This window comes from Podarcis liolepis (genome assembly GCF_965112155.1).
Source record: "Podarcis liolepis genome assembly, chromosome: 2".
NCBI classification, from domain to species: Eukaryota; Metazoa; Chordata; class Lepidosauria; order Squamata; family Lacertidae; genus Podarcis; species Podarcis liolepis.
The window spans coordinates 13,945,625-13,969,610 of record NC_139555.1 but is presented as its reverse complement, the minus strand read 5'-3'; the positions used below and the strand labels follow the sequence as shown (position 1 = coordinate 13,969,610).

Below are 23,986 nucleotides of genomic sequence, written 5' to 3'. Positions count from 1 at the left end.
GAAAGCACGTCAGAGTGCAAGTAGATATAAATAGGTACTGCTCCAGCGGGAAGGTAAACGGCGTTTCCATGCGCCGCTCTGGTTCGCCAGAAGCGGCTTAATAATAACCCGGAAGCTGTATGCCGGCTCCCTTGGCCAATAAAGCGAGATGAGCGCCACAACCCCAGAGTCGGCCACGACTGGACCTAATGGTCCTAAATGGACCTTTACCCTTACCCTTAAGTCCCACTGAACTCAAGGGGATTTACTTCTGAGTAAGCACTGATAGAATAGAGCTGTGAAATGTGCATGCAATTCGGCTCCCCTGGTTTCAGTACCTGGCATACTTAGATTTATTGTTTTTGCCACATGGGGGCATATTGACGCAGTCCTGAACAGTGGAAAAATTGCACACACCTCCCCCCAATACTATAGTACAGGGATCAGCAAACCTTATCAGCAGGGGGCCGGTCCACTGTCCCTCAGACCTTGTGGGGGGCCGGACTATATTTTTTTTGGGGGGGGGAGAACAAATTCCTATGTCCCACAAATAACCCAGAGATGCATTTTAAATAAAAGGACACATTCTACTCATGTAAAAACATGCTGACCGTTCACGGGCCAGATTTAGAAGGTGATTGGGCCAGATTCGGCCCCTGGGCCTTAGTTTGCCTACCCATGCTATAGTACATTTGAACCTCCACCCTGCTAGTGGTGGCATATTTTCCCGGACATTACTGGGATTTGAAAGGTGGAAGGTAGTGAAACTGGAAAAATCACGTCTTTTTGCGTTTTTGTAAAAAAAGAACTTTGGGGTTTGTCTTTAAAAAATCTCAAAAACTTTTGGGGGATTTTACTTTTTGAAATATGGCTGTTTTCCATGTGCCCTGAATGGTGCCTAAATTATAATAATAATAATTTATTATTTATACCCCGCCCATCTGGCTGGGCTTCTCCAGCCACTCTGGGCGGCTTCCAAAAAAAAATATTAAAATACTGTACTACATCAAACATTAAAAGCCTCCCTAAACATTCAACAAAATTCACCTTTTCTTCATTGAAGTCTCTTCAGTTCCATGAAAAGCCCCACCACCTCCTTTATTCCCATATGTTGTACTAATAGCAGTTACAAAATGTTAGGATGAAAATTCCAAGTTAATTTATATACCTGCCAACAGAATTTAGTGGGCATGGGATCACCCAGTGAAATCAATTGGTAGTGGTGTAGATCCAGGAAAGCCAAAATAAAGCACTTCACACAATGCATGTTTTTTGGAATCCACCGGCTCATGCTGCAGTCCTATGCGTACTCAGAAATAGGACATAAAATTATAGAAGTGGGAGGGTAACTCAAAGGTCATCTAGTCCAACCCGCTATTTCTGATGCAGGAACTCCTTTGCTACATCATCCCTGATAGGTGGTCATCATCCAGCCTCTGCTTGAAAACCTCTAACAAAGGAAAGGCCACTACTTTCCAAGGCAGTTTGTTTTCTGCTGGAGTTCAGTGTGAATTCCCCCCATGTAAGTTTGTACGTGTTGCAACCTGAGAATGATTCAAAGGGGGGCCAGAAAAATAATAATCATGAAGGGTAGGACTGTTAGTGGCTATTAGCAATGGAAGCTACGCGAAGTCTTCACGTTCAGAGACAGAATGTCAGCAGCTGGGAGTGACAGCAGGAGAGGGCTATGGCCTTAATTTATATTAATTGATGAATTTGTTAATGCACCAAAGCATTTTTATCCTGCTTTTCAGTCTACAAGTATCAGTGATGAGACAGCCCTTTCCTACTCTCAGGTTTACAGTCTAAAAGACACGACACAAAAGGAAAAAAGGTTGGGAGTGAGGAGGAAAAGAGCAAACTCATACACTAGTTATTGTTTACTCAGTTCTTGAAATGAGTTGCTAGCCTTTCAGCAGGGCTGACCGACAGGTTCTGCAGTCCCATCTCTCTCCCTTTCCTATATATACAGTCATACCCTGGAAGTTGATCAGCCTAGCTCTCGAACGTTTTGGCTCTCGAACGATCGAAACCCAGAAGTGACTGTTCCGGTTTTTGAACGTTCTTTTGGAAGCCGAACGTCCAATGGGGCTTCCGATTGGCTGCAGGGTCTTCCTGCAGCCAATCAGAAGCCGCGCTTTGGTTTTCAAATGTTTTGGAAGTTGAACGGACTTCCGGAATGGATTCTGTTTGACTTCCAAGGTACAACTGTATATCCTGTTGGAACGGCTGCTGCAGATACTGAACTAGATGGGATCTTGGTCATATCTAGCAAGGGTCTTCATCTGCTCTTAATGAAAACCAAAATAAACAGGGGAGAGGTAGCCAGAAATTGAACCTGTTTTCGCAAAATCTTCAGCTGGAACCATATTATATGTGAGCCACATGGAAGTATCCTGGATGTACAGTATAATTAAAATGAACCCAGTAAAAATCCTGCAGTGCCTTTCTGCTGGTAATGGTATTGTGCTCTCCTCTTGACTGGCTTTCAGTAGACTTTCCCACTTTGCTTTCCCCAGATCTGTCTCAGCATCTAAAGATCAGGCTGCAGGAAAAGAGGGGAAGAGAAGTGTGTACTTTTTTGGTGCGGAATCACTTCATAGTTTATGACGGGCTTTGTATATTGGACTTGTAACATCTGACATACTGTGGAGAACCAGTCATTGAGGAGCAGTGCTTTTAACTGTGAGGAAACATCAGCGGAGGTGAGGAAGAAATCTGGCTTAGGTCATAGCCAATGCTTCTATTCCGCTAGCACAACAGACTTCACAGGGGGCGGCCTTTGTTTGTGGAAAGTTACCGTATTTTTTGCTCGGGGTATAGAACTTTTGGAGGATTTTGGCAGACTGTCGGGCTTCAGATTAAATAGGAGGAAAACAAAAATTCTAATAAAGAATATGACGGAACAGGACAAAATTCAATTGGAAGAAAAAACTGGTATTAAAATCGTGAATAAAGTGAAATATTTGGGGATTTGGCTTTCACCTAAAAATATAAATCTGGTTGAAGACAATTATAGTAAGGTTTGGCAGGACATTAAAAAAGACCTAGATACCTGGCACAGACTGAAGTTATCATGGACAGGGAGGATGTCCGCTATTAAGATGTGCATTCTTCCGAGACTATTATTCCTGTTCCAAAGTATTCCGATTATCAGAGGTACCTCCCTCTTGAAGAACTGGCAGAAAACCCTGACCAAGTTTATTTGGCAGGGGAAGAGAGCCAGAATAAAGTTTAAATATTTAACAGATTCAAGAGAGAGGTGTGGATTTGCAGCCCCGAACATTAGACTTTACTATGAAGCAGCCTGTTTGTGTTGGCTAAAGGAGTGGGCCACCCTTAGAAATACAGATCTGTTGGACCTAGAGGGTTTCAATATTAGATTTGGGTGGCATGCCTACCTTTGGCAAGAGAAAGGGGAAGTCCACAGAGGATTTTCCAATCATATAATTAGAGGCCCATTATTAGAGGTGTGGAAGAGGTATAAAAAACTGATAGAAAGAGGCATCCCATGGTGGTTATCACCAACTGATATTATTAAAATCAAAAAAACAAACATGACTGATGAAAGATGTACATATGAGGACCTTTTGGTGAAGACAGAAGCGGGATGGAAGGTGAAGCCCTATGAGCAATTGAAAGACAGAATAAAAGAGTGGTTGCACTTCCACCAGATTAACGCTTTATGGAGGGAACATAAGAGAGTGGGGATGAATGAAAAAAAATCAAGGTTTCAGATCGAAATTTTGGAGAGTCATGACAAACTCCTCTCCAAAATGTATAAACAACTACTGGAATGGGATACCAAAGATGAGTCGGTGAAGGGTGTGATGGTAAAATGGGAAAAAGATCTTGGTCATAATATAGATTATAATAAATGGCAGATATTGTGGACGAAAGGGGTGAAATTTACAGCATGTGTAGCCCTCAGAGAAAATTTAGAAAAAATGATATATCGCTGGTATCTGACCCCAGTAAAGTTGAGAAAGATGTATAAAACTGCTGATAACATCTGCTGGAGGTGTAGGGATAAGGTCGGGACCTTTTTTCATATCTGGTGGACCTGTGATCCAGTAAAGGAATTTTGGAAACAAATATATGAAGAACTGAAAAAAATTCTGAAGTATGATTTCCCCAAAACCCCTGAGTTGTTTCTTTTAGGTATGATTGGCAAAGAAATAAAGAAAATAGATCAAACCTTTATCCAATATGCTATGGCTGCAGCGAGGATTCAAATTGCGCAAAAATGGAAAACTCCCGACTTACCCACGGTCGGAGAGTGGCAAATGAGGCTTTACCAATATATTGAATTAGCGAGACTAACTCAAAAAATAAGACAAAATAATACAGTTAAACTTAAAGATGAATGGAATAAATTCTTAATTTATTTTGAGACAAGCCAGGGAATAAATAATCTATCAATAGACGATAACTAAATTCATCAATGTAGAATTTGTTAGCAATACTGTAAAACCAATATAAGAATAGGTAATTCCAAAACCGAGTCGGACGGAAGTTTTTGTTATGTATATTTGGTTTTTCTTTTTTCTTTTTTCTTCTTTCCTTCCTTTCTTCTTTCTTTTCTTTATTTTTCTTCCTTTTCTTCTCTTTTATGATGGAATTTTGCTTTTTTGTATGTATACACTTGTACATTGATGTAAAAGGTGTATTTTTCTTAAATAAAGGTATTAAAAAAAAAAAAAAGACTCATTTTTTCCATCCTAAAAAGTAAGGGGAAATGTGTGTGTGTCTTATGGAGTGAATGCAAGATGCGCAGCTATCCCAGAAGCCAGAACAGCAAGAGGAATTGCTGCTTTCATTGTGCAGTGATCCCACTTGCTGTTCTGGCTTCTGAGATTCAGAATATCTTTTTTCTTGTTTTCCTCCTCCAAAAACTAGGTGCGTCTTGTGGTCTGGTGCGTCTTATAGAGCGAAAAATACGGTGGTTTGAGAATGATCTTCCTATTTGATGTAAGTTCAGAGAAGTGATTTTGTGCTTTGGGGCTCAGAACCTCACATCTGCTTTATACCCAGGCTCTTGGGCAAGTTACTTACCTTTTGGCCTCACCACAATTCTGCGAAATGGGCACTGCCATATCGTGAATGGGCCCACGTCCACAGCAGCCATTTGTAAGTGTCCATGGCACGTTCTCAGAGTTCCAAATGTGCCCATTGGCCCAGAATAGCTGAAGACCCTTCTTCCATCCTTTTAAAGATGGTTTCAGACAGCAACACAACAGTGTTGCCACAATGGCGCCCAGTTATCACTTGTGAGGAAGAGGACCTCCCTTTAGGCTGGGCTTGGACAATATAGTGAATCCCAAGGAGTTAAAGTCAAGGCTGGCTGGTGTTAGCTGTAATTGCTGCTCCTTCTGACGGGAGCTTGTCTCTCACAAAGGTCCATTGTGCCTTTGCGAAAGCCTTGCTGACAGAAGGCCTTTGTTCCAAGGGGGGCTGGGATCTCTGGTAGTCACCATTTCCCAAACAACAGTTTGGGGGCTTTGCGATGATTGCCCTGCGGGAGTGCGATTCCTTCTCCGCTATGGGAACTAAACGCAGGAAAATCCCATATGGCCCCCCGGCTGACCTCCAGAGGCAATATCTACCTCATAGTCACTGAGGTTACCTACAGGCAAGCTGACGGATTCTCAGGCTAATGAGGCAATGTAGTTGCTACCATTATTTATTTTTTTAAAGCTCCAAAAAGTGCCGGGACTACAGCTGCTGTCTGCCCCCACCCATCCCTTAAGAAACAGCAGCGTCCCCTGTCCCATTTAGGATGCCTTTTTTGTCCCAATTCCAAAGTCATGAAAAAATAAAATTGGCATTCAAGTTTTCTCCTTTGTGCGCTCACCCCAATTTGCTAGACACCTCGGAAGTTGAACATCTACCAAGGAATCTGTACATGTCTGGCCCTGAATGTCGCTGTATTTCAGGGGATTGTGGGGGCATGTATAAGGGTAAACACTCAGTTCACGTGCAGAAGAACTGGGACTTGCCCAGGGTAGGCAACCTAAGGCCTGGGGTCCAGATGAAGCCCAATCGCCTTCTCAATCCGGCCTGTGGATGGTCCGGGAATCAGCATGTTTTTACATGAGTAGAATGTGTCCTTTTATTTAAAATGCATCTCTGGGTTATTAGTGGGGCATAGGAATTCATTCATCCCCCCCCCAAAAAAAATATAGTCTGGCCCACCACATGGTCTGAGAGACGGTGGACCCGGCCCACAGCTGAAAAAGGTTGCTGACCCCTGGACTTGCCCATTGTGAACTGACAGAATACCATAGATCAGGGGCGAGGGGACTTCAGTACCGTGTAGTCTTCTTTTCTAGAATCCCTGTGGCCTTAAATTTACAAAGCAAGAATGAATGCCGCACTATTAAGCAGCTCTTAAACAGTTGAGGCATGCCTAGTCTGTGTTAATAGATCCCGAGTGCGAAGTCTTCTTACGAACATCCCGATGCCTGCCTCACCTAGTCCAGCATCCTTTGAAGAAGCCCTAGCAACCGGCAGACCCCAGGCGCTCCACCGGAAACTGGCCAGGAATGCTCCAATAGGTGTGCTCCTTGTGCATCCCTTTCCTAAAAGTCACAACAAACTTTGCAGCTGTGCCCTGCAGAGGAAGATCCACTACGGTGACTCTTTCCCCTTTTAATCTTGTGAGTTGCAAGTTTGATTTATTATGTGATTTTCGAATGGTGTGTTGTAACTCTCCTGCTTGTTTTGCGACCAAAAGGCAGCTTTTAAAAATAAATAATAGTAGACCTCAGGGTTACCCAGCATGACTGTGAGGCTGTTAAAGGCCCAACCCATAAATAGCCACATTGCAAGCCTTAGGAGTGCAATTTTATTTGAATTGTGGTACAGAAGCACTGGATTGTGCTTTCCTCCAAACATAAGACTCGAGTTTCTTTAAGCTTCCCCCACAACATAGCTTATATTTTATTCTTAATTAAATTAAAAACAAGCAAAGTCCAAACTGTTATTTTTTTTAAAAAAATATCCATGTGAGATGTGCCACTGAGCAGGCAAAACGTAGGTTTTTTCAAAAAAATTTTTTTTACTTCTGTTGCTGAAATAAGTGTACCTCTCTCCTTACACAGATGCTGAAGCCTATCTGGCTCACTTGCTTAATAATGGGCACCCCTCACTCTCCCAAGAATGTTTAGGCATGCTGACACGATCAGATGATGTGTACCCTCTTCCAGCCAATGAGCAATGTGGGAAGAAACACCCAACATAAAGCCACAACCTGAAAAAGGAATTTTTCATGGCAGCCTCTTTGTAATGTGTCGTGCTTCCAATGCCCCTGAAACGGCAGGCTGATCTAAGGGAAATGGAAGTAGTTCAGCAATATGCGTCCACAGAAAGGCACTGTCCCCAAATCAAGAGTTGGCCATACCGTTGGGCAGAGAGAGGTCGCCCCTGTTTGTTACTTCTGACCACTGTCTTCTGCAGGAGGTCAGCTGTGTATGCCTCTTGGCCAGTCCTACACCCCCAAAATTAACCTGCTGAGCCTCAGGTATGGTGAAGGCTCATCATAAGCCCTGAAATAAGATTCACCTGCCAGTCAAATCAGCTTCTGAACGTGGAATGTGGGACGCGGTCCTGTTCTTCGCCACAGGTGGCAAAATGTCTTAGACCAGGTCTGCCCCCCCAAAATAGGGGTTTGTGCCAGTGGCTCCCCATCACTGATGATTAAGCCAGAGGTCTTGAAGCAAACTAAACCCTTTCCCCCCGAAATATGTGCACTTAGCAAATTGAAAATCTGGCTCCGTATTTCTGATATTAACAAGGGGTTTTCAAAATCCCAATGGATCGTAAAAAAACGACACAGAACTTAAACAAACAAACAAAAAAAAGCATTTCAAGATTATAAATACTCCATTTTTTTCACCTTACGAAGCGAACAAAAAACAAAAGAAACCGAGCAAGTTATAGATCATGCTGTTTTGCCCAGAGCAAGTCCCCCAGTTAACAGAGAGACTACCCTGATAAGATAACAGATGCCTCACATTACAGAGGCCTCTTGGAGAACCTAGTTGCCTCCTTTCCTCTGTTAATTTGTCATCATAATTTAAGGCATAAATATACTTCTAGATTAAATACATGGGGAGAGGGAGCTCCAAGGGTCTTGTAGCACCTTTGCGGGACAACTTGCCCCTTCTTGACTTCTACAGAGTGGTTGGCCTTCGTTCCTCTCCAACCCTCTTTACCTCTGTGCATCTAGCAGAGTGCATCAGAAGAAATTTCCACGTTCTCTGGATTTCAATGGAAATAGAGTCCCGTTTTTAACAGTATGGCGCCATGTCCATCAACTGTCTGAATATAGTCTCTTATCCATGTGGACGGCTTCCATTCCCATGGTCCTCAGCTTGGTACATGTATTCTAAACCAGAAGCAAAGGCATGGCTGGCACCTGCAAAAGGCAGGCACCGTCTCTGGAGCGATGTTATACCACCAACACTCTGCTATGGCCTTTGCCAGACTTGCATTGACAGGAGAGGGAGCGATGGAGCCCTTGTTGTGTGTGAAGAAAGGAGAGATGGTTGTGTAAATGGATGCCCATCCGTCCCCCTACAAAACTGTCCTCTGAACTTGCCTGCTACTGCCCAAGAGCAACATGCTTCATTTTAAATTGAATGGGATTTTAATGGCAAAGCTCCCATTACCTGTACAAATCCCCGACCAATGGCTCCCAATTGCATATAAAAGGGCTTCAAATTTATTCATGCTCCACCAGTCAGTTCTATTTCCCATTAGTCCCGCTGTCAACTGCATGTCCAGACTCGGAGATGGCTTCTGTACCTTTAAGAGTGTCACCAGTTACGGCTTTTCTTATCAGTGCTGCAGTGTACCTGAAAAGCCGCCTCTAGTGGAATTTGCCCTAGCTTGCCAGTCTTAAAGGAACAGCAGCCCCTTCCAAATCTGGACCTGTTAAGCCTATTTGCCATGTCCTGAGCTAGAGATTGCGCTTGCCTCTTTAAGAGCTCTGGACCAGGGGTATGTTCTGTGGAGACAGGTATTCCACCTTAGTCTCAAAGCTGCTCCAGACCTCTCACTGTCTTCTTCTCTCCACCTGCTGCAAGACTGCTGCTCACTGCACAAAGTTAGAGGTGATTCAAACTGAATCCTCAGTGGGTTACGCTAGACAAAAGGTGATTCCTATACATACCCTGAGAAAAACCCACTTTATTCCTGCCTGGCCTGCTAGTTGGCCAACTCTGCATGGCACAACTTCAGATTTCTTGTCCATTCCCTTGAGTGACCATGCCGAGACCAAGGCAGGGATGCGCTTTGGTTGTAACCATCCAGAGGATGACCGGAGACTTAGCTTCAAGATTTTGGCTTGGATATTTGTGTCTTTGGCCACAAAGCCGTGGACCTTCAGGGGTCTCTCAGCGAAGTTCGTTTGGGGGGTTGGAAGGGAAGGGAAGTTTGGCACGAGGTCTGCGTCTGTGCTTTCCCCTGGGGAATAAATTATTTCGCTCAGAGGCGTTAAAAAAGGGGGTCGGTGGTGTGGCGCAACAAAGGCGAAGCAAGGACTCAGCACCAGCGACCTAGATCTCCAGCAGGTTGCTCTGCTCTGGGCTGGTGGCGTCCTTCTCGTCTCCAGGGAGGCCGTCCTGCAAGGCGGCGCTGGGAGAACTGGCCACTGCGGCCGCCTCTTCCCGTTCTGCTTCGCCCTCGGGGGGCTTCCCTACCCCCATCTCGTTGTGGGTCTTCTGGTGCTTGCTGAGGTGGTCGCTACGGGTGAAGCGCTTGTTGCAAAGCAAGCAGGTGAACTTCTTCTCCCGGGTGTGGGTGCGGACGTGGCGTTCCAGCTCGTCCGAGCGGGTGAAGCGCTTGCCGCAGAAGAGCCAGTTGCAGACGAAGGGTCGCTCCCCGGTGTGCCACCGCAGGTGGGCCTTGAGGTGCGAGGCCTTCCCGTAGACCTTCCCGCAGCCCGGGATGTGGCAGCTGTGGATGGGCTTCTTCCGCAGGCTGGCTGCCGAGGCCCCGAGCCTCTCCAGCTCTTGGCAGTTGGGGCAGTCGCAGGTCGACCGGCCTGCCGTACTCCCAAAGGAGCCGCCTCTTCCGGACTTCAGTCCGATCCCGCCTTCCATCAGGGAGTTGTTGGCCACCGGCTTGGGCTTGTACATCTCTTGGGGCAGCACATGTTGACCAGAAGGGAGAAGGTGCGACGAGGAAGTGATGCCCACAGCCGGGTATGGAGCAGGGTTTAAGGTGGTGAATTCGGAAGTGTAACTGGGCAGTTGGGGGCTGATGGGAGCCTGGCTGGGCATGGTCTGCAAGGAGCTCTGAAGTCCATCTGACTGGGGCTGGGAGCTCAGCCAGTTGCTGTTGGAGTGCATGTCCCACCAGGAAGCCGTGGGGTTGCTAGAGGCGGTGGAGATGCCCGGGTGGATGCCAGCTTTGTACCAGGAGCCATAAGGGTGTGCCATGTCCAAAGAGGTGTAGACACTGGGGAGGCAGTCGGAGGAAGGGTGCCCCTTGGATACCAGCAGGGATGATGGGTCTTGAGATGTTGGGGAGGCTGGGAAGGAATGGGAGAACGGGCTGTAATCATTGCTGTAAGTGGTGGAAGCTTGAGGGCTTGCTGAAGGAGACAGGAGTCCATTCCCGTTAGGGAAAGTGGCCGTATAGGAATCTCCCATGCCTTCTGCGCTCCAGATTTTTGGAGCAAAAGGCTCCACACCCAGAAGATTAGGTTTCTTCCCCAAGCTTTCCCTCTGCTTTTCCCAACAGGGTCAAATCCAATTTGTGGCAAGTGTCCGTCAACATTCCCAGGGGGCTGGAGCCCTTGGAAGCTTCTTCCTAGATGTGGGACGGGGGTGGGGAAGAGAGAAAAAGAAAGCAAAAATCTTTGGCAAAGGGAAATTGAAAGCAAAAATCTTTGGCAAAGGGAAATTGAATATATAGTTTGTGATTACTGTTTTAAACAAATTACTATTCAGCATGATGTCTGAACTTCGGCTTGTGGTTTGCCTCCCCAAAAGCAGGAACGGTAAGCCAAGAACAAGCCTCAGCTGCAGCTCATGGTTTGTTTGGAAAGAAACAAACCATGAGCCGGGTTCAGATAAAACCATGGCTTAGCACACAGCTTTGCTCAAGAGCAGGGTAGGAGCAAAGGACCTGCGATTTTGACAAGCTGCACTAGCATCTTAACTTTAAATCTTTGGTTTAGCTTATGGCTTTAAGCAATGTGCAGCCGAGGCGACGACTGTGTGATGATACTGATAAGTCACTGAGCAAACCCTATTGAAACAAATATGAGCCATGAAAACATGTGGCGTTTTTGCACAACTTCACTTGGATTAAACTAGTCTCGTTGTTTTTGCAATTGCTGATAACCGGCTTTTCTGTCACTTTCCCCCTTCTTGGAACTGAGCTGTGAGCTACATTCGCCATGGGGTTCAACTTTCCTGTGAGATGTTTTCCACACCCCAACAACACTCACCGAGAGAATCAGAACCATTACTTAACAGGTAATTTTCCCGTTCCTATTCTGGGCTGCTGGCTGTGTTAAATTCTGTCCACACCTTCCCTTTGTTCTGTTGGTTTCAATTAGATGGTAAACCATATGGTCTGGAACAACTATCTGCTTCCATACAATGCCTAGTTGTTGCATAACAGTGGTAGTAAAGGGAGGGCCTTTTTAGGTTTATTGGAAAAATTCATGCCCTGTATCATGGAAAAGGTCCCCATTTCGTATCCAGAAACAAAATTTGAAAAGACTTGAAATTCAAGTAGTTTTGCATTTCATTCTGGCTGTTTCACAAATCTCACCTTGTGGCATCACAGCCAGAGGTGAAATTCAAACCCTGCTTCTAAAAGCAAGGAAAAATACTATTACAGTGTCTGTCTGTCTGTCTGTCTGTCTGTCTGTCTGTCTCTCTTTGACATCAGAAATGAGTCTGGGCAAATGCATGAATTTTATCTTTAAGAACTGTTGACTCTTAATTCTAGCATGTACCTACAAAGTTCATTTCATTCACCCAACTTGACTAAGACAGAATTGACCACAATATGAACACCCACAGCACATTGTCTAAATGAAAACCATTTTAAATTAGTTGAACTGTAATCTCTTCCAAATTGACTGTAAGGTATAAAGAAGGGACAGGGAAGCTCCCATCTGCCCCAACCAACATGACCAATGGTCAAGGATGATGGGAGTTGCAGTCCACCAACATCTGGAGAGACAAAATTTCGCTATCCTTGAGATAAGGCACACATTGCTTATATACTTCCCTGAGACTATGGCTGGTCAGTCATTAAGACATGTTGCTAGACTACAAGACAGGGAAGAAGGGACTGTAGTCTAGTGTTAGAATGCATGCTTTGCATAGAGAAAGTCTCTCGCTTAATTCCATATTTAATCCCTTTAACCTATGGAATAAAGGACTGGGTGACAAGCAATGGAAAGGACTCTCTGCTAGTGGTCCAGGATCCAGTGCTACTCAGAGTAGACAACTGTGGGTGAGATGGACAAATAATCTGACCTTGTATAAACTTGCATTTTACAGCCCCATATAGAGGTGGACTTTGATACTATGACATTCTTGCCCCTGCCCCCTGCCCAGAAAAATAATAATTTTATTTTCACAATAATTCCTTTTGGTACAGTTGCTTTTTTATGGATCTCCTCAGCAGGTACCCATATAAATATAGGGTTGTTGTTGTTGTTTTGTACCCCTCAACTCCGCACCCTGTGTGGCACCAGTCTTGAATCTGGCCCTGGCCCTTCCTCCAACTCAATTCTCATGGTAAGGTTCTGCAAGACAGGGAGTAACTACAGAAGTATTTTGAAAACTTTGGAAGATCAACAACAGCAGGGGAAAGATAATGTGTTTGGGGGCTCCGTTAATTTGTCTTGCACGGCGAAGCTTGTCACGGGCAATGCATTGACTAAAAAAAAGACTGTGTTGAAATGGTACAAAGGTTAAGTTGCCGAGGCCGATACGAAACATCTCCATTTCAAAAGGCCAGACTTTCAGGAGAACCACAAACATTGGGAGAGAGCGTGCTTGGCACATCTTAACAGTGGGCAACTGTGTTCCCTGCTGCAATGGTTTCTCTTGGGTGGGTTACGCAGCCACAGTATTTGTATTGATGCCTTCTCCTTCATTAGCATGAGATGGAGACCACTGGCTTTAGGCCAGAGCCTCCTGATCAGATTGAAGGCATTTGCACTTTCATTTTGCACATGACGTGCTAACACAAAGCACCGCTTGAAGAAGTTCTACCCAGGGTGCCATGTCCTCTGAGCATCCATGGCTGCTCCTTACAAGTATGGCATTTGGCGAGTGGTTGAGAAACCAGCAGGGTGGTGCTGTGGGTTAAACCACAGAGCCTAGGACTTGCCGATCGGAAGATCGGCGGTTCGAATCCCCGCAACAGGGTGAGTTCCCGTTGCTCGGTCCCTGCTCCTGCCCACCTAGCAGTTTGAAAGCACGTCAAAGTGCAAGTAGATAAATAGGTACCGCTCCAGCAGGAAGGTAAACGGCGTTTCCCTGCACTGCTCTGGTTCGCCAGAAGCGGCTTCGTCATGCTGGCCACAGCTGGCTGTACGCCGGCTCCCTTAGCCAATAAAGTGAGATGAGCGCCGCAACCCCAGAGTCGGTCATGACTGGACCTAATGGTCAGGGGTCCCTTTAGCTTTACCTTTTAGAGAAACCAGCACTCAAAGAACCTCAGCTTATGCTTAGACAGGAGGGCCACAGAATTCGGTATGTGTGATGCAGAGAGGTTTGACAGGTGATGGTGTGCAGGATAATTGTCAGTGGGTGTTACAGGCATCTCACTCGCCCTTTTCTGACTCTCATGCATGTGTTCTCAATCCCATATGGGACGGGGAAGATGATCAGGTATTGTGGATGAGTGGCATCGCTCAGTTTGCACCAAAAGAGTTGCCACTGGGCGGGCAGAGGAGACTGAAAGACCGAGGAGCCAATGAGAAGAGCCTCTTTCGCACATCATGATGAACATGCGCACATGGGATCACAGCCACTGGCATCTCTTCAGAGGAAGGCATGGGAAAACCCTATGCGTGTCCTGACCACAAGCAAGTGCAGTCTCACTCCCCCACCTCTCACCGCAACAATGTGCATGTTCCTCATAACATCTTATCCGGAGACCTGCTCCACACAATGTAGGAAGAAGAAGAGTTTGGATTTGGATTTGATATCCCGCTTTATCACTACCCTAAGGAGTCTCAAAGTGGCTAACAATCTTCTTTCCCTTCGTCCCCCACAATAAACACTCTGTGAGGTGAGTGAGGTTGAGAGACTTCAGAGAAGTGTGACTAGTCCAAGGTCACCCAGCAGCTGCATGTGGAGGAGCGGGGAATCAAACCCGGTTCACCAGATTATGAGTCCACTACTCTTAACCACTACACCACACTGGACACTTAGCATTATGGCAGCTGCCCTCCACTTGCCTACTGAAGATCTTCCTCTTTTAACCAGCCTTTTCCAGTCTGCATCTGTACTAAAATAGTTTTTAAGTTTTTTAAAACAGCTTTATCCCTTGTTGTTTTCTGCCCTGGGATGAAGGGCGGGATACAAATTTAACAAATAAACAACCAGCGCAACCCATCAACTTCCACAATTTTATACTATCATGAGTCTCTAATGTAGGAGTGGAAAATATTTTTTGGGTCTGCCAGCCAGATCCTGATCAGATTCTAGCCTAGAAGGTGGATAGTGGATCTGGAAGGTAGACCTGTCAAATGCCTGGCATCACTGTGTGCTGTGATTTCAGTTTTACTGTTCATCAGCTGATGGGAAGTAGAGTTCCCAGGATTCTTCGGGGAAGTCACATGCCTTCCCCATATGATGTGGATATGACCTAATTTGGGGAGAGTCAACATCAGCACTCTTCACCCTTGAACACTGACTGGGCTGGCTGGGGCTTATGGGAGTTGGTCCACCAACATCTGGAAGGGACCATGTTTTCTACCTCTGCAATAAGTGGTTCAAGTTAGCCCTTGGGAATTAATCATATGCATCTGCTTTAAAAACCTCTCAGAGTAAAGAACTCAGTGTAACTTCACAGACGCAGAACAAGGCTTAAGATAATGATGAGAACAGACTAAGACAACCATGCAATTTATATGACATTATTTGTAAAGTCATCACTGTACACCAGAGAACAAGAGGAACTCAAGAAAACAAGCAAGGCAATAGCTGTTGTATGGTCAGTTTTGACCACAGAAGTGGAGGAAGAAGGAAGGATAAGAGGAACACGCAGGAGAAGCTGAGGCCGCGGCGTCTCTGCCTTAATCATCAGGTTTAGCAGGAGAGAAGGAAATCTCAGGTTTGCAGGCTAGCAAGCCTAGATAAATAATATTTAAGTTACATCTAATGCCAATGCAGAGATCGGCAGAACTTGTGGGGCTGGAAATGGCACAAAATCCTATAACAGTAACTGTCCTATTTAAAGCTATTCTCTCTGCTCAAAAACACACTTCTGTGCTAGCAAACAGTAAGTGTGTAGGGGGGGGGAATGCCAAGTTATATCGTAACCCATCCCTGCCATCTAAATCTTGCTTTTGAACATCTTATTATTATGGCGACTTCTGAGCAACTCCTGTTTTCAATCTCCCCAGGTTCCCTCCCCCCACTGCCCCGCTTAATGGCTTCTTTTAATTAAATTATGTTGTGGCATTTTAAACCAAGCTCTTTGCCTCCCCCAAACAACTTCCTCTTCATTTGCCCCCTTTATGTTTTTCAGTCTGGTGTTTCACATGAGCACAGTTTTCCAAGACCGACATGTGGTACCACATTATTATCATCATCATCATCAAACACATCAGATGCACTCTGTTCTCAGTTAATCCCTCAAAGGCTTAAAATGCAGAGGAGCTGGGAACCTGTGGCCCTCCAGATATGGCCAGACTCGAACTCCCAACATTCTTGATCATTCGTCCTGCTGGCCAGAGCAAACAGGGGAATTCAACGGCATTTTGGGGACCCAGCCCTGGCTTAGAGAGCCTCCCTGCTTGGGGTCCCTTTATCTCGTCACCATGGCTCGTGTTGAAAATCTTTCAGTGAGCAAGAGAGGAGAAGCCTCTTCTAGAATTAGAACATTTCCGTGACAAAAGATTCTTCCCGATTCAATAAATAATAAAATAATAATACTAGTTCAAATTTGCATTCATTACTATAAGTACAATGCATTATCTCCCTACCTACGGGACCGCCTCTCCTGGTATGCCCCACGGAGGACCTTAAGGTCCATAAATAGCAACACTCTAGAGGTCCCGGGCCCTTAGGAAGTCAGATTAGCCTCAACCAGGGCCGGGGCCTTTTCAACACTGGCTCCGGCCTGGTGGAACGCTCTGTCTCATGAGACCAGGGCCCTAAGGGATCTGATTTCTTTCTGCAGGGCCTGCAAGACAGAGCTGTTCCACCTGGCCTTTGGCTTGGACTCAGTCTGACCCTTATGTTTCCCTCGCTTTATGTGAACCATTGGCTACTTTTAAAATGAGACTGCATTTTAAATTGCATTTTCACCTGTATTTTAAATTGGTTATTTTTTTGTTTCCCCACCCCCTATTATGTTTTTACTGTAATCTTTATTGCTAGCCGCCCTGAGCCCAGCTCTGGCCAGGGAGGGTGGGATAGAAATAAAATTTATTATTATTATTATTATTATTATTATTATTATTATTATTATTCATTAGAACTCCCTTTACCAGCTGGGAGTTAACTTGAGCACTGGCACAAAAATGGAGGGATATATTCCTTCACATTTCTCAAGGAATAGTTTCAGAGAAAAAGCTTTATTTCTACCATCCATGAACTGGTAGAAGGAGCAAGTGTGATAGTTCACAAAAGGCATGCACGAGTTCACAATCACGTGCACAGAGTTTATATACCCCTTCCAGTTCCCTCCCCCTTTCTCCTCCTTCAGGAGTCCTGCCCATGAGTTCCTCTGAGCATGAACAGAAAGCTCCTTCTTTGGGACTCTTTTGGGACTCTTGGCACCCTTCCCAGGAAATGTAGGAGGTGAGGACAGGTGACCCCACCTAGGCCCGAAGTCACACACCCCCCAAGCCTCAAACTGTCCAAAATTCCTTTTGTCTTCTAAAAATCCAAAACAGCTTTTCTCTGCTCTTCTCTGCTTTTCTCACAAGATGCTGTGGCAAGGGCAAACCATTACTTTTTATCAGTACAAGAATGCTTCAAAAAGCTAATGAATAGACTCTGTCAGAGCAGGCCTGAGAGCTGAATCTTATCTCATTCTAGTTTGCAACACCTTTGGACATGCTGAACCGTTCTCATTCCTGGGAAGGGTGCCAAGAGTCCAAAAGAGTCCCAAAGCAGGCGCTTTCTGTTCATGCTCAGAGGAACTCATGGGCAGGACTCCTGAGGGAGGAGAAAGGGGGAGGGAACAGGAAGGGGTATATAAACTCTGTGCACATGATTGTGAACTCGTGCATGCCTTTTGTGAACGATCACACTTGCTCCTTCTACCAGTTCATGGATGGTAGAAATAAAAGCTTTTTCTCCGAAACTATTCCTTGAGTGTCTGTTGACTCCCATCTCCCATTCCCGGGCGCAATATTTTTCCCACCCGAGGGCAAAGCCTCATAAGGCTACAGTTTCCCCACCCCCTATTATGTTTTTACTGTAATCTTTATTGTTAGCCGCCCTGAGCCCAGCTCTGGCCAGGGAGGGTGGGGTATAAATAAAATTTCTTCTTCTTCTTCTTCTTCTTCTTCTTCTTCTTCTTCTTCTTCTTCTTCTCCATTAGAACTCCCTTTACCAGCTGGGAGTTAACTTGAGCACTGGCACAAAAATAGAGGGATATATTCCTTCACATTTAAACTGGATTGGGTTGCTTTCCCAGGTCACATACTGGAGAACTGGACTTTACATTCAGTGTTAGTGGCAGAGTGGTAAATGCTGTACCTCCCACCTACTCTAGTCCTTCCACCCATCCGCTTCCCTCCAAATACCCCAAAAAGGGTTTTTTAATTGCCACAAGAGCAGTGGCGTAGCGTGGGGGGTGCAGGGGGGTCTGGCAGCACCGGGCGCAACATCTGGGGGTTAGGGTTAGGGGGCGCAAATCCACGGGTTAGGGGGGTGCAAATTACTTGCCTTGCCCCGGGAGCCGACAACCCACGCTACGCCACTGCACAAGAGCAGATGGAGGTAGAGGATGAGGAGGCAGAACCTGGAAAGGAAGATGTGGAAGATACAGCCGCTGGACCATCTCCCTCTGCATCATTCACCTGAAAGGTGAAGCCCACTTCTCTGCATGCAAAACACGTGAGTTATAGCAACACCACCCATCTGTCAATCTTTGGGGGAAGAAGGATGTTTCCCTAGTGGCTCAGGAGACTCCTGTGACCAAGGCAGTCCTCAGAAGCTTCTGAAATGGCCGTCAGAAAAAGAGGAGCAGCTTCAGTTGGGTGAGTTGGGCTCTGATGTGTCTCAGAGTTGCCTGCTGTGTAGGACTACCGTTTTGGGTCTAGTTACACCAAGGAAGGAACCTTCAAGTTTCCTTTTATGAAGCAGTTCCTTGCAGGAAGGGATACATCGCCCAGTTCATATTGCACCCTCCTTTGACCACGCGGCGCATAATAATTCACACGAAGCAGCAAGGGGTGGGCTAATTTATGCAGGAGTGTCTATTATGATTTGGACTAGATCAGGGATGTCCAACAGGTAGATTGCAATCTACTGGTAGGTCACCAGGCTGTCCTAGGTAGATCACCGGGGTGTCGTAGGTAGATCAATTGAAAAAATTGTGGCCTCTCTCCCTCTAAAAAGCTCAACAACTATGCCCCCCCCCCAAAAAAAACCTCAACAACGTTGGGTAGTTAGCCACCATCTTGGGTAGATCGCTGCCCAGTTAGCTGCCATCTTGGGTAGATCACTGCCAGTTTTTTTTTATAGTGGGAGTAGATCACAGTCTCTTGGGAGTTGCCTGGACTACATAAGTGTTCTTCAACCTTGATTTCCCAGATGTTGCTTTGGACTCCAGCTCCCATCATCCCCAGCCAGCTTAAGCAATGGTAAGGGATGTTGGGAGTTGTAGTCCAATAGCATCTGGGAACCCAGTGTTGATGAACACTGTACTAGATGACATTTCAATTCCAACTTACAAAAAGTACTTTGGAGATGGTCATGACCCACAGGGATACTGGCCAACACCACCACTTTCGTAGTTCATAAACACTCTGGGACATTACTAAGAGTTTGTTTAAAGATTTAGATGTGTTATCCACAAGTACAAGAACAAGGCATTCCAAAGTGTTTCAACATAAAAAATAACATGTAGGAACGAATCCCTTATGTCCTAACATTGTTAAGTTGTGTGATTCTCTAGCCCAACTATTAGCTGCCACCAATGGGTTGTCAGAATACTACGTAAATTGCACTTTGCCAATCTGCTGCCATCCAGATGTTTTGGGCTACAATTCCCATCAGCCCCGGCCAGGACAGCACAGCAAAACATCCAAAGGGAGAAAGGGAGAATTTAACAAAGGGCTGCCATTGTTGGCTGCCAGCACGTCTTACAATAAATATTTATTGCCCTCATATTGTGTATCTTCATATGCCTTTAAATACTGCGCACCAAGACTGGCAATCCCAGAATCATAGAGAGGTAAAAAATCAAGAACTCGTGGTCTTTACAACATGATTGACAAGTGTACAACAACACACTCACATTTTGAGATAACAAATGCCACTATCCAAAACAAAATTTGAAATCCAAACTTCACGTGCCAACTTTTGAGTGGCACAATGTGGTATCAAATCAGAACTATGTGTGAATATCCCTTTTGGATCCAGTCTACAGTTGTCGGATATCGGCACCTAGGAACTGGGTGACGGCACTCCTGAAGAACCCCAATAGATTGTTGGCCAGTCAGGCACTGCTGAATGGAAGCCAGATCCCTGCAAGTCAGGTGCTGATTGAGTCTCAGTTCCTTGCGCTGTCAAATGAAGAACTAAATTGTCCAGTTTTGTGTCACCAAAACGAGATGTCTGCATAAATTTTGCATGTGCTGATTTATATTCACAGAGTCAAATGTAGAAATAATTACTAGAATACCTGTATAACATCCTAGTGGGAAAGGCTGACTAGGTGTGACCTCTGTGTCTGTTCAGTTGGCTGTCGATGGGCAACTTCAATACCCCATTTCTGCTTTCCTCCCTTCTTTAGGGCTCCATATCTTTGAAACAGCCTTCAACCAAACAGCCATTCAAATACAGGACTCCTTAAAAATGCTGAATAAAGGCCTCAAAAAAACTTCAGCAGGTGTCTTAAGTCAGTTTTTCAATGTTATGATCAGTTTTAGCTGATTTTATGTCTATTTTATCTTACTGTGCACTGCTTGGAGAGTAAGGGGTTAAGAAAGAATGAAAGAAAAATAGAGGACTGCCCCCCTGTCAGCCCTTCAAATAGAAGACTGTTCTCCACAAGGTAGAACACATGGGCACCCCAGAAGGAATGGAAGGCCTTGTAAGCCATGGAAAAGGAAGTCTGTGTAGCTCAAGGGAAGCAAGTGATCTGACATTAAACAAGCAATGCATGAATTTGAGCCAGGGATCAGTAAAAAAAAAGGTAAAGGACCCCTGGACGGTTAAGTCCAGTCAAAGGCGGCTATAGGGGTTGTGGCGCTCATCTCGCTTTCAGGCTGAGGGAGCCGGCGTTTGTCCACCAACAGCTTTCCAGGTCATGTGGCTAGAATGGCTAAACCACTTCTGGCGTAACGGAAACCGTGATGGAAACCGCAGTGCACAGAAACGCTGTTTACCTTCCCGCCGCAGTGGTATCTATTTATCTACTCGCACTGGTGTGCTTTCGAACTGCTAGGTTGGCAGGAGCCGGGACAGAGCAACGGGAGCTCACCCCGTTGTGGGGATTTGAACCGCCAACCTTCTGATTGGCAAATTCAAGAGGCACAGCGCCACCCGCATCCCCAGGGATCAGTACCAAAGACTGTTTAGTATGGAAGGAGTTCATCACTGGAGCCTATGAAGACACATCTAATATGTCAACTATTCACCATCATGGATTGTGGAAGCCCCTACCTATCTGCATTTAGAAGGGAAGGCCATTGTGGTCTGAGAATAAGCACAAACCCAAGTCTTTATTTTTGTTTCAGTCAAAGAAATTAAGTACTTAACCACTAGCTCTTCTTTAAGACTGTTAACCTAGCACAGCCTTCACCACCTTGGTGCCCCCTAGCTGTTTTGGACTACAACTCCCATCAGCCAGGACAGCTGGGGCTGATGGGAGTTGTAGTCCAACAACACCTAAAGGACAACAGGTTGGCGAAGGCTGTCCTGCCAGAATCTCAGCCTGCCCTGCTGGGTTAGGCTAGGAATCCACAAAACCGGCATTTACCTTGAGTGGGAAGCCATCACTATGCCTTCTGCACAATTCCTTCCTGGTTCCCACTGTTTACTTTTCCTCCATCCTCTGAGCCAAGCAGGACTTTGAATGCCTGTGGCAGCTGTGGGAGGACAGTGATCAACAGAGCCTGGGAAGGGAACAGGACAGAAGGCTCTGCAGTGGCAACTTCTTCCACTGCCTCGGGACTTTTCGAACTAGGGCTACAGCCTAGCAAATATGAGCAATGAGTCATAGGCCTTCTATTGCAAAAGCCAGCAAGCGATTTGCCTGGAGGTCAAGAAGTAGATTCCTGCCCTGCTGGAACTGTAATTTCTATCCCTGCTCGTTGTGTAGTTGGCTTGGAATTTGTTTGCTCCTGAAGAGAAATTGTCATCTTAGAAGCTGTGTTTTTTTATGTTTCATATTTCGTTATTTGTGGTTTACACCATCCTTTTCTCCCTCTCTTTCTCCCTGAGTTGGGGCTGTTTTTATGAGGATTCCGGTCATGCTGACAGGGTAGGCTGTCTTTTCCAAGCATAACAAGTCAACAGGGCCCACAATAAGCTGGAAAATGCGCTTTTTGGTGTGCGCACACACGGCTTGTTTTGCAAAACGGACTTTGTAAAACGTTTGGTTAAAAGGTAGCAGTTTTACGGTGAGGCAAAACGCGGATGGGCTTCATCATTCAAGCTCGTCTCCTGCATCATAGACACACACCAATTAAAAACCAGGGGTTGTCAGTGAATCTTTTGAGCAAGGTTAGCACAAGGAGAAATCAACTGTGACTGTTATGCTCTTTAAAGCCACACTGATTTCAATGGAAGAAATGTAAACACTGTAAACTCTTTCCTGCTTCCTTTTTCAGATTTCTATGCTTTTCAAAGCTCTGGTTCATTTCACTAGATCTGATTTTTGCCCAGATCCCTTGGAAAAGTGACATTTGTGTGCACACTTTCCCTCTTTCCGTGGTGGCTGAGCTGGGGGAAGGGAGAGAGGTGTGGTCAAGTGTGGGCCCATGGCACTGACTTAGAAATCCTAACTTGATCCTAACTTGACCATCAGCCAAAATAAAGTTGTTTACCCCAGGATTAGAGATAAGGTTCTCAAACGACAATGTAACTAAGGGTGGAGCGTAGTCTGCCAGGTGACCTCGGTCACTGCAGCAACAACTTAGTGAAAAGCAGATAATGTACTCATCAAAACACCCCATTGCTCAATCACCCAGTGGCCAATTTGTTCAACCAGACTGGCTTGTTCAGAATATGGGTGCAGATTTTGGCAATCATAGAAGTAGCAATGCAACAAATTCCTTTTTACAGCCCTATCATCTGGCTGACCAGCTTTCAGTAACTTAGGCCTAGTGAGGTGGGAAAACTGGGCTATATGAGCCTGTCCCTGTGAAAAATAAATGTGAGGGGAAGGATAAGTTTATCACCGCAGTGAGACTTGGCCTTAGTAAAGGTAAAGGGACCCCTGACCATTAGGTCCAGTCGTGGCGGCACTCATCTCGCTTTATTGGCCGGCGTACAGCTTCCGGGTCATGTGGCCAGCATGACTAAGCCGCTTCTGGTGAACCAGAGCAGCGCACGGAAACGCCGTTTACTTTCCCGCCGGAGTGGTACCTATTTATCTACTTGCACTTTGACGTGCTTTCAAACTGCCACGTTGGCAGGAGCAGGGACCGAGCAACGGGAGCTCACCCCGTTCCGGGGATTCGAACCGCTGACCTTCTAATCGGCAAGCCCTAGGCTCTGTGGTTTAACCCACAGCGCCACCCGCGTTCCTTGGCCTTAGTAGGGACCCATAAATGTGGCTTACATTGTAAGCTGTGTATAGCCTGAAAGGAGATGCAGTAGTACAGTTCTAGCGTGGCCACTTATTTAGGAAACGCATCAACCCGAAAGAGGACAATCTGCATAAAATGTGCAAAATCTAATTTATATGTATAGGTGCGCATTTAGAAATACTTAATAGAAATTAAATAGAAAGAGGCACATTTAGAAATAATTAATAAAATTTAAGCAGGGATGCAATACAGCTCACCAGGTGTGACTAGGTGAACTGTGTTCCTGCTCAGCCTACTGTCCAGGTGCCCAAACGTTGGTGAGTGAGATGGCTCAGTCGGTAGAGCATGAGACTCTTAGTCTCAAGGTTGTCTGTTTGAGCCCCACATTGGGCAAAAAGGGGGTTGGGCTAGATGACCACTGCTCCCTTCTTAGGGTTCTTCAAACCGAACCTGGACTGAGCAGCCTGTCCTCTGGAAAGCTGTAAGCAAATCAATAGGGAGGCAAACATACAGCCCACTTGATCCTCCTTTCACCGCATGTGCCAGCAAACTTAGAAGTCTTCCATTAACCCAGTTTATCTATATCAGGAAGCTTTGTAACCAGATAGGAGATTGACCCATGGTTTGAAGTTGAATTAATATCCTGGCTTATTCCAAAGCTGCTACCCACATTTTCCTGATTCAGGTGTAAGTGGGAAACTATGGTCAGAGGCTTAGTGTTTGTGTGAAAGGAAGAGTGAAGGAATGACTTATTCACGTCCCAGCTTTTAAAGCCAATATATTGACCCAACTGACTGAGTGTTAAGAACACTAGAAAAGGCCTGCTTGAACAAACCAAAGGTCTGTCTACTTTTCTCTTCC

The 23,986-nt window shown here is 45.6% G+C and overlaps 1 protein-coding gene and 1 long non-coding RNA gene across 4 annotated transcripts in view; one reads left to right on the top strand and one right to left on the bottom strand.

Annotated features, from left to right (window-relative positions):
• Positions 1-1,963: 1,963 nt before the first annotated feature.
• On the top strand, positions 1,964-7,243 carry LOC310700706. Of its 2 annotated transcripts, XR_014522740.1 has the most exons (3): positions 1,964-2,684; positions 6,568-6,638; positions 7,083-7,243. It is a non-coding gene; the product is annotated as an uncharacterized lncRNA (long non-coding RNA). The 2 variants fall into 2 exon arrangements; XR_014522739.1 differs by lacking the exon at positions 6,568-6,638.
• SP7 (Sp7 transcription factor) overlaps positions 6,650-23,986 on the bottom strand; it is a 35,412-nt gene continuing 18,075 nt past the window's right edge. The window contains exons 1-2 of one of the 2 annotated variants that reach the window (XM_083490381.1): positions 14,072-14,090; positions 6,650-10,797 (exon numbers count right to left, since the gene is read on the bottom strand). In XM_083490381.1, the coding sequence (XP_083346507.1) occupies positions 9,540-10,637 (1,098 nt within the window). In that variant the 5' untranslated portion in view covers positions 10,638-10,797; positions 14,072-14,090 and the 3' untranslated portion in view covers positions 6,650-9,539. Of the gene's footprint in view, positions 10,798-14,071; positions 14,091-23,986 lie in introns of those variants that run through there. The other variant, XM_083490380.1, reaches the window with a different exon arrangement.